A 16,088-nucleotide genomic window follows, 5' to 3' on the forward strand; every position below is an offset into this window, starting at 1 on the left:
GGTTGCGAGTGGTTTTCGATGTTTGTGATGGATTTGTATTTTCTTTGGGAGGCAAGGAGGAGGAGTTTTGACTTTTGAGGTTATATGAGTTGTTGGGTGGTTTGAGTTGGTGTAGAGTGTGGCACGCGCTTCGTTTGGAGGTGAAAATCGTACGGTTCGTCGTCGGCTGCAAGTTTCGGTATGAATGCCGGTCTCGGTGACGTCTCTCTTCTTCCTTTTTCACCTGAGTCGTAGAACAAGTAAGTAAGTAAGTAAGCAAAAAAGCAGGAAATCGAAAGGGCGGTCTTCTAACCAACCCGTCAAGTTCCGGTCGAAGCGGTATAACACAGACGAACGAGAAAAAGTAAAAAGAGGGAGAAAAGAGAAAAAAAAAAGAGATGCTCTCACCTTTGATTTAGCCGTCAACTTTCGGGCTTGTAAGACGAACTACCACAAACCGCCTACTATCCAACAAAAAGGGTCGCCAAAGCCGACGACGGCAGTTCGAAGTTGGGTGTGGTTTGTCGCTGGGCGAAAACATGCCGAGGTAACTTTCAATGGGCTCGTTGCGCGCTCCCCACAATTTTTCCTGGAGAAGGGGGAAAAAAGCTGGAGAAACTCTCAGACATGAAGGGTTGAAACAACTGGGGTACTACCTTGAGGTTTTGCCGGATTAGACCCGGGAGAAACATGAAAGGCATCAAGCAGCATTTTTTTTGCACGTGAAGAAAAGAAGCCCAGGCCAGGCTTAGGTAATTCAAGAGGGGCGGTACTTACCGCCTGCGTTATGTAATCACTCGAATATCCATGCCATCATGCAAGCATCAAGCATGTCAAGCCGGCAATACACCGGAAAACAAGCCCAAGCTCCTCCTCCCCACTCCCAAACGACCCTTACCTAACCATTACCCCATCCGCATCATAGGCAGTACCTACTGTATGTACCTACAGCACCGGAACTCCCTCGGCACTCTCTCCCCTCCTCTCAATCCCGAGCTGCAGCAAGGACCCGCACGTGGACGCCCCCAAATCGGGCAAACCTTCAATTCGTCTCGTCTCGTCCTTCTGTTTGTCTTCCCGGGAAATCCTCTTCCAACTTATACCGGACGGAAGCACCGTCATGAATCCAGGCCCACGGGCTGAGCCGGGGCCCCATCTGTTCCCTTTTCCTCTCCTTGCTCAGTAAAGGAATGAGGCACAGAAAAGCTCAGTGGGAGAGAGGAGGAACCAATTGGAGGCAAGGAAAAAGCTCCCCTCATCCGGCAAGTGCCGTAGCCAGCAAACCGCGCCCCCCCGAGTCTTCCAGTTCCGGGTCCCGGTCCCCTTCGGTATAGTCGGTTATATCATGTCTGCTCCCATTGCTTCACATTCTGATTTGCCGCTGCTTTACTAAGACTTGATAATGCCCCCCATCTTCTCCCCCTTGTAAAAAAGGGGACCAAAGCACAGAGCGAGTAATAGTCAAGGCCTAGAGTAGCCGTCCATGTTACTATGTTATGAATCGAAGCAAAGTTCCCTGCGCACAAGCCCATTTGCCCATCTAGTTCCGGCCGGAAGGGAAAAAAACGCCCAGCTTTGGCGCGTCGTGTGATCAAAAAGCTATCCCGTAATCAAAAACAAATCATTCCTTTCTTTTTTTCTCCTTCTCTTCTTCTTCCTCAACCCCCCCTGTTCTCTTTTTTTTCCCTTCCTTATATACCAGTGGGTAGCAGCTGTTCGTTGTCCTCTCTCCCGAAGTCATTCTCCAAAAGAAACCCCACGATACCGATACCCCGCGTCATCGCTCCATATAACTGCTGGAGCACTCAACTCTCGAGACCCAGTGTTAGTAGCAAGGAAGGCAAAAAGTGACCTACACCACAATTACGAACACCACTTTCAGGACTTGTTTCTCCAACGATCGCCCCCTTTTTCTTCTTGACTTTTCAAAACTCAATTCTTTTTCCAATTTCTCCTTCAGACCAATTGCCCTTCCCAAACACACCTCCGGCAGCCAGCCATCAATTGTCATCTTTTGATATACAGTCACCACCCAAAGAAGCTCTCCCAACTTGTAACGAAGCTCTCCAACCCAATTACATCATAACCGCCACCATGACCGACACGGGCGAAAAAGTCAACACTCACATCATCACCCTCACTCGGTTCCTCACCGAGGAGCAGATTAAGCATAAAGAAGCCACCGGAGACTTTACGTATGTTCTGCTGTCACTCAAACTCCCATCAAACCACATCGCAGCCATAGACTAACCACCATTGCCAGACTCCTCTGCCATGCCCTCCAATACTCCTTCAAGTCCATCGCCTACTACATCCGCCGCGCCACCCTTGTCAACCTGACCGGCCTCGCCGGCTCCTCCAACGTCACCGGCGACGACCAGAAGAAGCTCGACGTCATCTCCAACGACCTCTTCATCGAGGCCATGCGCTCCTGCGGCAAGGTCGCCATGCTCGTCTCCGAGGAGGAGGAGCACGAGATCCACTTCCCCCATGCCCACGGCGCCCGCTACATCGTCTCCTGCGACCCCATCGACGGCTCCTCCAACCTGGACGCGGGTGTCTCCGTCGGCACCATCTTTGCCATTCACAAGATCCCCGACGGCGTCGACGTCGCCCAGAAGGAGCACATCCTCAAGGCCGGCACCGAGCTCGTCGCCGCCGGCTTTACAATGTACGGCGCCTCCGCCCAGCTCGTCATGACCATCAAGGGCAGCAACGTCAATGGCTTCACGCTCGACAACGGCATCGGCGAGTTCATCCTCACTCACCCCGACATGCGCATTCCCAGGTCGCGCCACATCTACTCCGTCAACGAGGGCAACTCCCTGTATTGGGAGGACCACACCATCAACTACTTCAACTCTCTCAAGCAGGCCCAAGAAGACGGCAAGCCCTACAGTGCCCGTTACATCGGCAGCATGGTGGCCGATGCTTACCGAACGCTTCTGTACGGAGGCATCTTCGCCTATCCGGCGGACAAGAAGAGCCCAAAGGGCAAGCTGCGTATCCTCTATGAGTGTGCGCCCATGGCCATGGTGTTTGAGAATGGTGAGTGCCAATGAGTTTCCTCCACATCTTATGTCGATCTCAGCTGAAGCTAACTTGATATGTGACAGCTGGTGGCCAAGCCGTCGATAGCACAATGAACAGAATGCTCGAGGTTGTACCAGAGCACATCCACGACCGGTCAGGCATCTTCTTGGGTAGCTACGACGAGATTGAAAAGGTCAAATCCTTTTACAAATGAGTCGCGCAAAAGTAGGGAACGGAAAGGGGCAGGTGGTGTGAAAGCAAAACGAGAGGGAATTGCATCATGGCCTGTTGATATGTACCAAGCATGACCTATATCAGTCTTCATCCTTATGGGCTGAAGGCAAAGCACATATTCTTCCAAATATATAAACATCATATACATCTGTTATGCCCATATCAAGTTCAAGGTGAATCGAGGAGAAAGGGGGGACTCACCTCGGTCTCTGCAAAGTTTGCCTGCCCTTTCTGCCTGATTGGAGAGGCACGAAGTTCGCGCCATCGTAATCGTGAAGAGCCTCTGCGTATTCTTCCTCCATCCTTGATAATCCTTTCCATCTGCGCACAGCCTGTCATGCTTTTGCCTTAGACAGGGCTATGCCAGACACTTTCACCGGCAAGAATGCCGCAAGGATAGGACCGGCGAATCACAGAACGGAGATCATGAGAATGCCCAGAGCGTGACCCCGAGAGGCCTTAGAGACTGTTGGATGGGCAGCCGGAGGAGGACGCCGGCAGTCGCAGTGGCAAGACCGGTCCAAAGGATGATTTCCTTCAAGGTGAATCGAGTGTCAATCATCCCCGTCAGGTATATGCTCCCTGAGTAAAATCTTTCCGTCAGGGGGAGGATTGGAGGGGGCGTTCAGGTTGTTGATTAATCGGAGTATGTATGTGAGATGAGAAACGTGCCTCTTTTAGAATAGTCTGCTTATCATGAAAGCTTCATCATGTAGCTCAGTTGCTTCTCGTCACCACTTGCTCGTCTACGCACGTGTCAGTATTTCACATCTGAATCTGGCAAGCTAGAACGATATACCAATCACATCTATGGCGATAACCGTGGGAAGGGCAGAAGCCAACACAGACGAAGGAATGCGCTTGGGCATCATCACCGGCACAAGCTCGAGCGAATCCCAAGCAGCGGAGGATAGAAGGCTCTCGCTTCTCTTGAGGGCCTGTGGCGGATGGAAATAAATCTGGAATCATGGCCGGTGGTGAGAATGCGGTACAAGAGAAAGCAGCCAACTGTGCTTGGTGGTGGAAGAGCAATTAGTTTCGGTCTCATTTCGTCCAGCAGATAGGTAGGAAGGAGGCAGTGTGTATGCGTGCGTGTGTTGTCTTGGGAATAACTATCCAAACCCTCGGCTTAGGACAATCCGGGATTACAGGGAGATTTGCGGAGAGAGCTCATGCCGCAACTGCTCACGCAGCTTGTCATTCCCGCCACGGCGAGCTCCCTCCCAGCTCCCAGCTCAGCATTCCCGGAGCGACATCCGCACCCGCACCACCACCCGCCCGACGCCCGTCAGCACGTCAAGCACGCGCGGCAGCAGCAGCAGCAGCAGCAGCCCAGGAAGCTTCCTTTGCGCCAGCAAAGCAGCGGCATAAGCAGCTCCCGCACGAGCAATCAGCCACCAGTACCAGCAGGTCGGGATGACAGCCCGGGGAGATAAAGACTTAGCGCGCGCCGACAACCAGACAGGATCGCGGAGCCGGAGACGTCCAAGTAGCGCTCCGTTCCGGGAGACGATGAGTGAGGAGATCACGACGGCAGCCTTGGCGGGCGAGGGCGGTGGCTATGTAGGGGGCTATGGACCGCTGGAGGGGGAGTGCAAGTCGGTAAGGAGGATGAGCGTCGTGGCTGCTGATAAAAGGGCGATTAGAGTCTGACTGTATATTGTGGTGAGTGGGTTATAGCCGTCGAGTTGATGCCGTGTGGTGGTAAGAATATCATGAAGTGTCAAGAGAGGTCTCTTGAAGAATGGAAGAGAGGAGGATGGTATCGGTTGACATGAGTGCGAGAAGTGAGGGGGTGCGGTTTGATAATCGGATTGATGAATCATTGCAGGCTCCAATTGGAAGGGAAGGAACGCGTGTTGGTTGTTTCAGAGCTTCGTTTGGGAAGGAGCTCGATTGCGCCGAACCGGTGACGACATCGATGCCACCGGCACCGTGATGCAGCTGCAAGAAGCTATTCGCACATTCAGTCACCGTGCAGTGACTCTCGTTGTCAGGATGATCAATTTGCATTGAAAGCAAGAGATTGGCCCTTTGAGAAGGCAAACAGTTGGTATCATTAGTGGTATAAGAGTTGCCTATCCGTACAAGTTGTCATAAGTCACGACAACATGCTCAGACTATATGCTTTATCCCCTCGTTGCCTATCAATACCACTCCCTTGAAGCAAACCCCTTCAAAGCAAACCACACAGCAATCGTCGAAGCCAAACACGCCGACGAGAGTGCACCTTCTTCCCCGCTGCAGCCTCCGCAGCAACCTTGGGATCGTCTTCATCCTCGTCTCCCTGTTCTGCTGTCTCTGCCCTGCCATCTGAAATCTCTCTCCATGCGGCAATGGCATGAATGTCAATGGAAAAGTCCCCATCTTGCTCATCAAAAAAACTGTCAAGCAACTCAAGTCAATAACTGGACATTGGAACGTCAAACATAAACGAGCAAGTCCAAGGACGTCTTCTCACCTTCGCATCATCAAACCAACTCTCTTGATATGCGCCAGATCCAGCGGCTTCGCGTCCGGCTTCGGCCTCCCGCGATAGGTCGGCTTGAACGCGCTCCACGGCAGATAGACCTTCTTCATGTCGTACTGAGATCCCTCCCGAGACACCGTGAAGATGGCCTCCCAGCTGATGCCCGCCTCCTCGCGCCCGTCGTCTCTCCGCGGCGGTATCGCGTCCTTGAGCGTCAGGGCATACCGCTTCTCATCGGCCTGAGCCACCGAAACAACGATGCCATCGTAGCCAGACAGATTCCAGTCCAGAACGCCCAGGCTATGCTGCGATGCGAAGCCGGCGCCGCCCAGCGTCTTGGTATCCAGATGGCCGTAGAAGCGGGCCCTCTCGGGGTTCACCACGAAGAGGTGGGACTTGCTGGCGCCTCCGCGAACTCGATCGTCTGAGGTGACCCATAGCAAGGAGTCCCATGGTCTTTGTTCAAGGTCGGGGCCCCATGGGGGCGAGTTTCAGTTAGCCACAGGTTGCTCTCATAGCTTTGCACGCTTGTTTGCCTCCATGGCTTCACCTTGACCGTTCTCCATCTCCTCCGGTCATACACGCTCGACAAAGGGGCACATGGAATATTCCACGACAGAGCAAAACAGCAAGCAGCAAGCCAAAAACCATCCATCTCGGTCTAGATTCCCCAACGCCCATCCGACTCATGCCCGATCCAGGCATGTCATCATCAAGCTAGGGAGGGGGCGATAGGGCTGTCACAGTGTGCATATCACAAAGGGAACAGCGAGGGGTGAGAACAACAAGAGGCGACGCCGTTTCGCGGCAGATAGGTATGACAGCTATGACATGGATACAAGAGCGGATAGAAGCGAGCGAGCCCATCATCAAGGAGGAGGAGGGGGGGGCAGAGGTGTTCTCTTACTGGTCTCCACCATACAGATAGAGCAGCTGCTCCCAGCTACTGCTAGTCATGGCGCGCATCGTGGGCTCAGAAGATAGGGCGCGGCGGCGGTTCTCTCGGTTTCAAGATCAAGAAAAAGACAACCCAAAAGCCGTTATGTCTCTCTGGAATTATTAATCGGGATAAACGTATGTAACGGACAAGCGATGGGAACAAAAAAGGCTTTCCCCCAAGGTTGTCGGGGCATGCAAGAAGGCTGGTAGCCTCGCCAGCGGTAGCCTTGTTTGGTCAAGGTTGCAGAGCAGCTCGAAACCGGAGCCTGACTAAGGTAGAGTTCAGCGCTCGGCTAAGGCTAGGCAGGTGATGTGTCGCACGGAGCCTCCGATCGGGCGCGGCCGTTGCGACGGAGGAAGAATACTCCGGGGCAGCCCTCATCTCCAGATGCTCGGGATTTTTCCATCCATTCCAGGTGCCCCGAAGATGCTACAGCACTGCTACTAAGGTAGGTAGGGCAGCAGTAGGTCGAGGACGGAGGGCGGACGACCGACCGACGGACGACGGGCGACGGAGAATGGCCCAGATACCTGTCAAAGGAAGTAAGAGTAAAGTCCGAGGCAAGCCACCGAAGCACATGCCAGAACACGCCAAGAAGCAAAAGAAAGAGGGCAAAAAGTCGTAGTGCACGATGGGATGCCAAATCACATTCGCGCGAGCTCAACCGAACGCCTCCATTCCCACGTGCTTGATGGGTGACGAGCGTGGCGGCGCGGCGCACCACCCACGATACCGAAGGAGAGGGTATCTATGAGAGTTGGCGTTCGGGTTTAGAAGCAAAGGAAGAATGGGAAGAAGCAAGTTGGACAAGAGGCATGGCCGAAAGACATCCTGCCCTTCCGAACGGCGACAAGACAGTACGGCAGTGATAGCACCGGCAGGCAAACGATTCGCCGCAGTCAGATAGGAAGAAGACAAACAGAATCGAGTAAACCCCGTCCTCACATCATCAAGCCCACCGTGCCCATCACGTAGTAGATATCACGTACGAAGATAGGTGTTAGCCAGCGTAGCCTATCAAAGGAAGGAAACGAATGGGTGAGAGAGACGAAGACAGACAAGACATAATGGAAGTTGAAGAGCTCCGCTCTTCCGACCCAACCAAAAGTCTCCCCGCGAAAACTTTCCGTAAAGAGAAGAAGCCATGGAAAAACAAATTGGTAAAATAGAATAAAATAGTCGAAAGGGCACCAAAAAGCAACGGGCCTTCGCTTGCACACCAGGCGCCGGGCGCATGTGGCGCTACTATTTTTACCGCTGCGGCCGCATCTTCCCTTCTCTCACTCTGCTCTCTAAGTCGTGGGAGTGGGTGGGTGGTGTGCGTGTTGTTGTGTGGCTCGTCCACATGGCAGTTGGGCTGTGAATTCAAGCCTCTCAAGCCATCGTCTCGGCAAGCATGGCCGGCTCGTCCGTAGGGTCGGTAAAGCTCAGAGCTATCGACATCACTATTTGAAATCACGTTTGGTATCAAGAGAGGCAAGCTTGTGATTGTTGTAACAATGTGTGTTCTTTTTTTTTTGTTATTTTGAGCACGCTTCTAGTGCCCGGTCCGGCAGAGTAGTCCGGTGAGGATATCTAGTAAATCATTCCAAAGAGGATGAACAAAGAAGAAAGAACAAAAGAAGCTATATCCAACAAACCTGTGCTTCTGCAATCAGGTTAAAAGAGTTACATGTACCCAAAAGATCAAGCCAGATGAGATGCTCATCACATCAATCCGTTGCTCCTTGGAACGCCCGCCAACCAACCCAGCCCATCTTCCAGGTCATCCCGATTTCCACTTCGTAAAAGAAAGAAAAAAAATGGTAACACAAAAGTATCGAAGAAGTAATTTGAGCTCATCCGAGCTCCCCAAGAAGAAATGAACGAGACCCACAATCGCCATGCTAATTCGTCCTCATGAAAAACCCATTGCCCACTGGTCGTGTGCTGTAAGCCCCCTGCGTAAAACCAGAAATCATTTTTCGTGATACCACATCACCGCCGGTGGCAGGCGAAGTGGCGGAGGGGAGGATTGAAGAGCTTGTTGTTTTGTGACAAGACGGTGCATATATGTACGTCGGAGTGTAGATGACGGGGAATATAAGAAAAAATGATGTCTGGTTTTTGATTTTCTGGTCTTTCTTGCTTTTTTTTTTGTTCTTTTGGTTGCGTTTTCTGTGTTTCTTGCGTTGCATCCGATCAGTGCTGGTGCTGGATCATGGCAGGAGACCCGGGCATGGACAGCGGGGTGGTGGGATACTCGAAGCCCGTCTCAGAGCAGGCAGCCGAGTGGTCGTATGAGTGCGACAGAGGAGGAGTCTGTGGCATTCAGAATCAGCAACGCAGATCCCGGGAGTAGGAGAAATGATGCCTAGCCGAACTCACCAGAGGGTTGGAGGGGTCGTAGGGAGTGGGCATGCCCATGTCGTGAGTCGGCATGAAGCCGTAGCCAATGTAGGGGCTGATGACGTTGTCGGGATACAGCTCGCGCTTGATGGGCTCGCTGTAGTGGCTCAGAGGCGGCAGCGACGCGGGCATGGCAGTGGCGGCCAGGTAGTTGGGGTAGGCCTCAGCGCTGGTCATGGTGGGATAGGCGTGGGCAGATCCGTAAGGGTTGATGAGCAGCTCGTCGGGGGCCGGGTAGGTTGTGTAGGAGAAGACGGGCGGCGTGTTGGAGCGCTCGCGCTCGTCGTGGTGGTGGTAGGCGGGAGGAGCAAAGGCCAGCTCCTCGTGCGACTCCATGGGGGGAGTAAACTGGCCCTGGGACACGATGGCCTTGGGGGGCGTCGGCAGGCGGACGGGAGCAGGCTGGTGAGCCTTGTGTGCCTTGGAGATGGACTGGCGCTTGGTGACCTTGCTGCTGGGGCTGGTGGTGCTCTGCACCGGCGAAGGCTGCTTCTCAGCGTCGCCCTCCTCGGATCCAGCGCGGCGCTCAAGGTCCTCCAGACGGCGCTTAAGCTTCTTGCCTGCAGAAGAAGAGTGTTAGAGTCATTCCCCAAAGACTACGCTTCCCCCCATTCTTTCGCTGAGAACATACGGTAGTTGCGCTGAGCAATGCGGTTCTGTATCCTCCTGCGCTCGGCAAGGTCTGAGATCTTGGTCCAGTCCTCGTCAGGGTGCGCAGAGCTGCTGAAGGCGCTGCTGGTGCCGTGGTTGGAGCAGTGCCTGGGAGGAGGAGGAGCCGGTGCCGGGACTGCGGCGTAGGCGTAGGGGTGCTGTTGTGAGATGGCGTACATGGCCATTGTGACTGAGAATTGCGGTGATGTTGTTGGTTGGCGGTTGTTGGGAGCTGATGTGGTGTATATAGGACACTGTCGTCGACCCAAGCTGTGATAGGAGGGGTGACGAAGAATGAAGCGAGGCGGTCTCTGTTGGTGGTGCTGGTATGCAGGGGAAGAGATGACCAAGTGACTGGAGGCTCTCGCTTAGATGTTGTCTTGAAGAGAAGAGATGAGATGGATGATTGGGATGATGGAGATGAGAAGGTCGATTGATATTATATAGACAGATGGGAGTCTGAGCGGTTGCTGGATCGGAATGGGCATGACGGGCTGGGACAGATGGGAGGATGACGCGAGTTAAATACTAGATCCTCGACTTATCTGAGAGCTCAGTGTGTGTGAGTGTGGTGTGTGTCGCTCTGGGAGACCCTGGACTGACGCTGCTGCAGGGCTTCGTGCTATGTAATTAGCGTTGCTGTGAGGTCTGGGAGTTGCGTTGAGCGTGGGAGGGGAGCGTGTGAGCAGCAGGGCGTGCGGCGTTGCGGCGTGCGGCATGGAGCGTGGAGTGAAGGGCTCAAGGCTTGGAGGCTTGCGTGAAGGCGTGAGGCTCGAAGGCGTGCACAAGCCGTGACAGGCCCATCCCGTCTCTCCCCTCGAGCATGACCGATCGGTGCCCCGGGAGTGGGCGTAGAGCAGGTACAAGGCCCTGCCGCGCTCCTGGGCTGGATCTGGCTGTGTCTGCAGGCCATGTCGCTGCGGCAGGGGGAGGGGAGTGTGCCCTGGAGCTCTGGGCGCTCGTGTACCTTGGCGTATCCCGTCCAGGGGGTCCGGGGGGCGTGGCTTCAAAGGACTTCGTAGGCGATGGTGTGGGAGGCTCTGCAGGCTGCGTGCGAGTGGGATGAAGCGGATAGAGCGGGGGGGAGACCCAGAGTGTCGGGGGGGTGGCGCTGCCGCCTTTCGGGGGAGGGCGTGACGGTAGAGTCGGGGTCCGGTGCCAGAGGTACAAGGCAGAGGTACAAGGCAGAGGTACAAGGCAGAGGTACAGGGCAGAGGCAGCGCAAGAGGCAGGGGACTCCCGGGCGGTACTTTTCTTAGTGCCAGTGCTGGGCCTCGCCCATCCGGGCCTAGCGCGCGTCTGTACTAATTGTAGCACACATGGCCCAAATTTGCCCGGTTTTCCGCAGGCAGGCACGTCGAATCCACCGCATCCAGAGCCCCATGCGGCAAGCATTCATCGCCGGCTCCCTTGCGGCCACTGCCACAGCATCCGCTTGCTCGTGTCGTCGTCGAGCTCTACTACTAGTATACACTGAATGATGAGCAGGATGCGACAGCCGGGGGGGCTCCAGGCCGTGCGCCGGGACAACTGGGCTGCTGGGCTCGTCTCTCCGCCCTCACGCCCGGCAAATCACCGCTGACCACGGCCGGCTTCGCACGCCTCGAAATACACGGCCATGGACGCCGATTCGCAACTTGCAAATCCGACAGAGACACACCAGACACACCAAGACCGGCCCGGGTCCCCCCGAACAAAAGAGAGGGAAAAAGCATGATGTGCTGGTTGAAGCTGCAACTTCGCGGCATGGCGATTTGATGGCAAGACTGTCGGTCTGGCTAGGTTGCGGCAAGCAAGGTATAAGTGGCAGGACTAGGGATGCAGAGCCAGCGCTGGCTGGCATTTGTCTGCGATGCCTGGGCTGGGGGACGCAGAGCCGTCGTCGTCATAGGGCTGCGCTGACAGGCCGTGGCATGGGCTCTGCTGCCAGTCGGTGCTATGCTTGCTTCACCAATGCTCATGCTCATGCTAATAATGCCAGCCAACCAATCTGCTAGTCTGGCACACACACAACGGCTCGACCTCGTTGGATCTCTGCCTTCTCCTGAGTGCGACCTACAGTAGTAGTGCTCCTGCTAGGCCCAAGCCATCTGCTGTCTACCTACTTACCATCCCTTAGCCGCGGGCCTTCTAGACGTCGAAGACGTTGCATTCGAAACATTGCGCCCAGAAAGGAACATGGAACGTCCACGGCTAAGGCACCCGCCCATTCCTGCGGTGCCGCGACTGCGTAGGAGAAGGATCTCGGACGAAATCGCATCTGGCCATCCCGCGCCTCGCATTGGCCAATCCACCTTTGGGAGGAAGGGCATGCCGCCACCCTTCTGGACGGAAGGGGGGAAATATGCGAGTTGGTGCTTGCTGGCGGACCTTTTGCCGGCGGCCTTCCTCCGACCGGATGCCCGAACAAGAGGGAGAAAATGGCCGCTCCTGTTTCTGCTTTTCCTCGGGTTTTCACTTTGCTGTTTGCCGTGCCGTTGAGCATGTTCTTCTTTCCTGCTGGCTTCGGGATTATCGTTTTGCGTTTGGATGGCAGCCCGCTGTGGCACGCACGCAGGCAAAGACAAAAGAGCAGACCGGCGCCGGCTGTTGCTCTTGGGGTCTCAACCGTCAACTCTGCCTCTGCTTTAGGCGTTCAACCGGCTATCGGTAAAATCGGCAAGCAGACCGGTTCCAGCGGTGGCCAACGAGATACTGTGCTCCATGTCGACCTCGACTTTGTCCGAGTGTAAACCCCGTGCTGCTGTGCATCACGCATGTAGGTACATCCACGGCAATAGGTGATACTCTGCATGGATCTTCTCCGTTTGCCTCGCCTACTTGTCTATCGCCGCCTCGGATTTTGGAAGCTCCCAGCTGTCTTCACCTGCTTCACCCGAGTCAACAGGATTGGGGCTCTCCAAGCCGCCCGAATCGGCACAAGGGGGGGCGCGTCGTGGCTCCGATGCGGCGGCCCCCCTTCCAATCTTGTTCCTTGTCAGTGCACAGCGTCCCGCCCAGAGGTTCGTTGCGCCATGACTCGACACAGCTCCCAAAACAGCGGCAGCACGAGTCTCTCGCCAAGACAACCCGTCAAACCCCGAGCATGTAGATAGTCTTGGACGTTGATTATTTTGTATGACTATCACGAGTTTCTCCGTGTGATATCTCATATAGAGTGGATGCCGCGTAGACGAAGTCCAAATTGCCCAGCAACTTTGGGGGAAGCTTCGTATCAGACGACTCCGTGCGAGAAGACGAGAAGCCAAGATTTGCAAAAGATTACAATCAACTCAAATCACACCAGATCACATCGGCCCCCCAGGGCCCAGGACGGAAGTTGTCTGCTCCGCGCCTCCATGGATATCGCCAGCGGCCAACTTTTGCCGTGCCGGATCTGCTGGCTTTCAATGGTGGCAATTGGGGAGACGGGACGATGGCCTTTTGACGGCCCTGTCATTCCTCACCTTTTTCTTACTCCCCTAATCATCTTGTTTTCCCCTCTACGGGAAGTTTAACAGTACTGTGCTGGAACAAAAGTACTTGTGTGCCCTTGTCTCTCTCCCAACAAAAAAGCATTTGATGTCAAAAGAGCGTTGTGTTTTTTTCGTACCTTAAACTTGGGTAGTAAGGCGGTGGCGTTTCGCTGTAGGGCTCATGATGGTCTCCGCCCGTAGGGCCAATGGCTCAAGCGGCACATCACGATGGGATAATCCCCCCTCTCTTTTTCCCCCCCTCACCTCCATCTTTGGGTTCTTCTGTCTATACTAGTAGCATGATATTACCGGACGGACGTAACTTTCTAGGCTTGCGGCATTCAGGGAAAAGTGAGGCAAAACGTGGAGAAGGCGTGTGGTTCTTGGGGACACGGATATCGCTACGAACCAAAGAACCACACAAGCTTGGAGCAAATCCGAAAAGGTACAACGCGGCATCAGCAACCGATGGCCGCAGCGCCAGGTACCTTTTGTTTTCCTTCTTCTGCTTGTTACTCCCGAATATGGGCAAATAAGTACTATACTAGGCCACTGGCACTTGGCAACATGTAATCAAAAAGGCCAAAGGGATAACGCCCCCTGGCGGCGTGGCGTCTCTTTCATCCCGAGACAACGGCCGACGTCAAATGAGAGGGCGCGGATGGCCAAGCCATGGCGCTGGGCCCATGACAGGCGAAGCGTGGCCAGCAACGTCAATGGCGAGCGGAAGAGCAAAAAGGTGTGGGCAGGATAGTAGTAAGGTAAGTAGGATAGCCTCGTAGGGCTTGGGAAACGACTTTACATGGAACTTCCCAGCAATGCAGCGTTCCCACTTTCCTCCCCCCTCGGCTGTCGCCTGGAACGAGAGCGAAGAGAGAGAGAGAGGAGAGACACCATGATGGGGGAAGAAGAGAGACGAGATCGTACTGTGATACTGTATGGTGTTTGGTGGCACTGCCCGCTTTTCCCCAAATCTCAAATCATTTCGTCCCCGTCCGTTTCCCCTCCTCCGCCCCCCATGTTCATGACTCTCTCAGTTTCTTCTTGTTCGCTTGTTTTATCTGTAAATAGATAGACGATCCCAGAACTACAAGCTTCACAACGCCAAACTAGCAGCGACGGCCAGCAAAACAGAGCTTCACTCTCTCTGACTGGGAGGGGGGGCGTGCGTTAGCCAAAACCCTCGAACCGGTTTCTGGATCCAGGCCAGAAAAGAACAACCCGCAAAAGCTTCCATTGGCCTGGGAGGGCTCAGCCTTCACCGGAGACTCGCTCTGCCGGCAGGCGGTGTTCCCTTTTTTCCTTTCTCACTGACAGAACCAAAAAAGACACTGAAAGGAAAAGAAGATTGGCGGCGCCACCAAGGAGGTTGAATTCAGCCTAACTCGTGGCATCAACGTGCTTGTGTAAGGGCAGCTATTTTTGGCCTGCCCATGACGCCCATTACCAAATCCACGCTTTTTTCCATCCAGCCATAGCTTTGCACCCCATGTCCACACACAGAGTGAGAGAGGAAATGGGACATGGGGGAAGGCAAGCTGTGATTGGGCCCTTTGTTCGGCACAGCAAGATGCGACTTGTCTCTCTCAAATCTCCAAGCCTCTTTTTCTTCCCCATCTACAAGTACCTTGTGTACGACTACTAGGCGGCGGCTTTCCACTTGGGCCATCATCACCAAACACCCCCTACCAAAGGGCAACCTGGGGATACGTTTTCCTTCCTCTCTTGCTTCTACAACTGCTGCTCCTGGTAGGCCCCAGCGGCACTAAAAAGTTAGTACACTGTCGAGATTGGGAACAGCGCGCATCCCGTTGGCCCTGTTCCCTCATCCCCATCCTCGTCTCTTCTCATCTTGGTGGTGGCTCTCCGTCTCATCCCCATTCCCGCCCTCTCTCACAACACACCCCTCCAGAGAAAAAAAGAGCCGCGGACAAGCGCCGAGCATCCAAACACCCCCAGCATCACGCCAGGACTATTAACGCGCGGGCAGAACAGACAGCTCTCTCTCTCTCGTGCACAAGATTGCCTCTCTTTGGCTCATCGAGCTTTGCTTTTTTAGCTTCATTTCTTCTAATCCGCCGAGTCTAAAAAGCCAAGCGAGGTGGGAATAACTCAATGGCTGGCTCATTGCCGGGGGGGGGGAGGCTGGGGTCTCATCTTGTCGTTCCAAAGAGAAGACCCCCAAGGCTTCGCGGCTACTTGCTTGTTTGCTGACATCCGCGGCTTTTCTGATGATTTGATGATCCCGTCACGGTTGCTATCTATGTATAGATGGCATCGTTTCTGTGCCTTTAACCAAGGTAGCGGTTAAAGCTTGTTGGCTACGGGAATCATGCCATATCACACAACATCTCTGGCAATTTTTGCGACGATGGAGGGACTCCCCCCTTTGCCTCCCCTCCCCCCATCCCTTGCCTCCCTTTCCCACCCATCCCCAATTGCTCCCCGTCCACCTTTCAATTTGCAGCACATGGCGATTTTCCCATGGTACCACCTTGTCAGCGCCCAACCTTCTAACCGTGCCGTCCCAACCCACCTCCATCCGCGGCCGTGTGTGCCAACGTGGTTTGTCTTTTTTCCTCGTTTAACAGGCTACCCGGAATTTTTGACTTGTTGGCGTCTTCTTGCTGTCCACCTCTTGTTTTTTGCTACGAAGTCCCATCATATGCAAGATGCGCGCTGTCTTGACCCGATCCCGCCTTTGCTGGGTAGGTATCTATCATACTGACATGTGGTACGGTGTACGCAAGGGAATGTATGTATCATGTATTCGCCCTCTCTCCCGCTTCCTCAAGCCTCTCTGGTCTCTCTGTTTGGCGAGTCGTGCAGCATGGGGACGCGCGGGGGTCTTTGTTGCTGCGTTGTACGATGCATCGCTTGTATGCCGCGTTGCGTACGTACGAGCATGGAGACTCCTCATCTTGCTTCTCCTTGGGCC

The 16,088-nt window shown here is 54.5% G+C and overlaps 3 protein-coding genes across 3 annotated transcripts; 1 reads left to right on the forward strand and 2 right to left on the reverse strand.

Moving 5' to 3' along the window:
• Nucleotides 1-1,744: 1,744 nt before the first annotated feature.
• Nucleotides 1,745-3,389, forward strand: BBK36DRAFT_1135841 (fructose-bisphosphatase). The gene is given in 8 exon segments (XM_024892779.1): nucleotides 1,745-1,782; nucleotides 1,794-1,812; nucleotides 1,887-1,896; nucleotides 1,907-1,934; nucleotides 2,013-2,174; nucleotides 2,243-3,027; nucleotides 3,096-3,245; nucleotides 3,258-3,389. 3 exon segments carry the CDS (start codon nucleotides 2,074-2,076, stop codon nucleotides 3,224-3,226), a joined length of 1,017 nt encoding a protein of 338 aa, XP_024747878.1. The 5' UTR covers nucleotides 1,745-1,782; nucleotides 1,794-1,812; nucleotides 1,887-1,896; nucleotides 1,907-1,934; nucleotides 2,013-2,073; the 3' UTR covers nucleotides 3,227-3,245; nucleotides 3,258-3,389.
• Nucleotides 3,390-5,422: 2,033 nt separating this feature from the next.
• BBK36DRAFT_1123678 (CIA30-domain-containing protein) lies at nucleotides 5,423-6,673 on the reverse strand (the record flags this gene model as incomplete). The annotated part of the gene is made up of 3 exons (XM_024891086.1): nucleotides 5,423-5,630; nucleotides 5,708-6,172; nucleotides 6,624-6,673. The coding sequence occupies 3 exons, from the start codon at nucleotides 6,671-6,673 to the stop codon at nucleotides 5,423-5,425; spliced, it is 723 nt and encodes a 240-aa protein (XP_024747879.1).
• Nucleotides 6,674-8,837: 2,164 nt separating this feature from the next.
• BBK36DRAFT_1142508 (hypothetical protein) lies at nucleotides 8,838-9,880 on the reverse strand (the record flags this gene model as incomplete). Its single annotated transcript, XM_024893529.1, has 3 exons — nucleotides 8,838-8,957; nucleotides 9,024-9,604; nucleotides 9,676-9,880. The coding sequence occupies 3 exons, from the start codon at nucleotides 9,878-9,880 to the stop codon at nucleotides 8,838-8,840; spliced, it is 906 nt and encodes a 301-aa protein (XP_024747880.1).
• Between the last annotated feature and the right edge of the window lie 6,208 nt (nucleotides 9,881-16,088).

Source organism: Trichoderma citrinoviride (assembly GCF_003025115.1).
Source record: "Trichoderma citrinoviride strain TUCIM 6016 unplaced genomic scaffold BBK36scaffold_10, whole genome shotgun sequence".
Classification (NCBI taxonomy): Eukaryota; Fungi; Ascomycota; class Sordariomycetes; order Hypocreales; family Hypocreaceae; genus Trichoderma; species Trichoderma citrinoviride.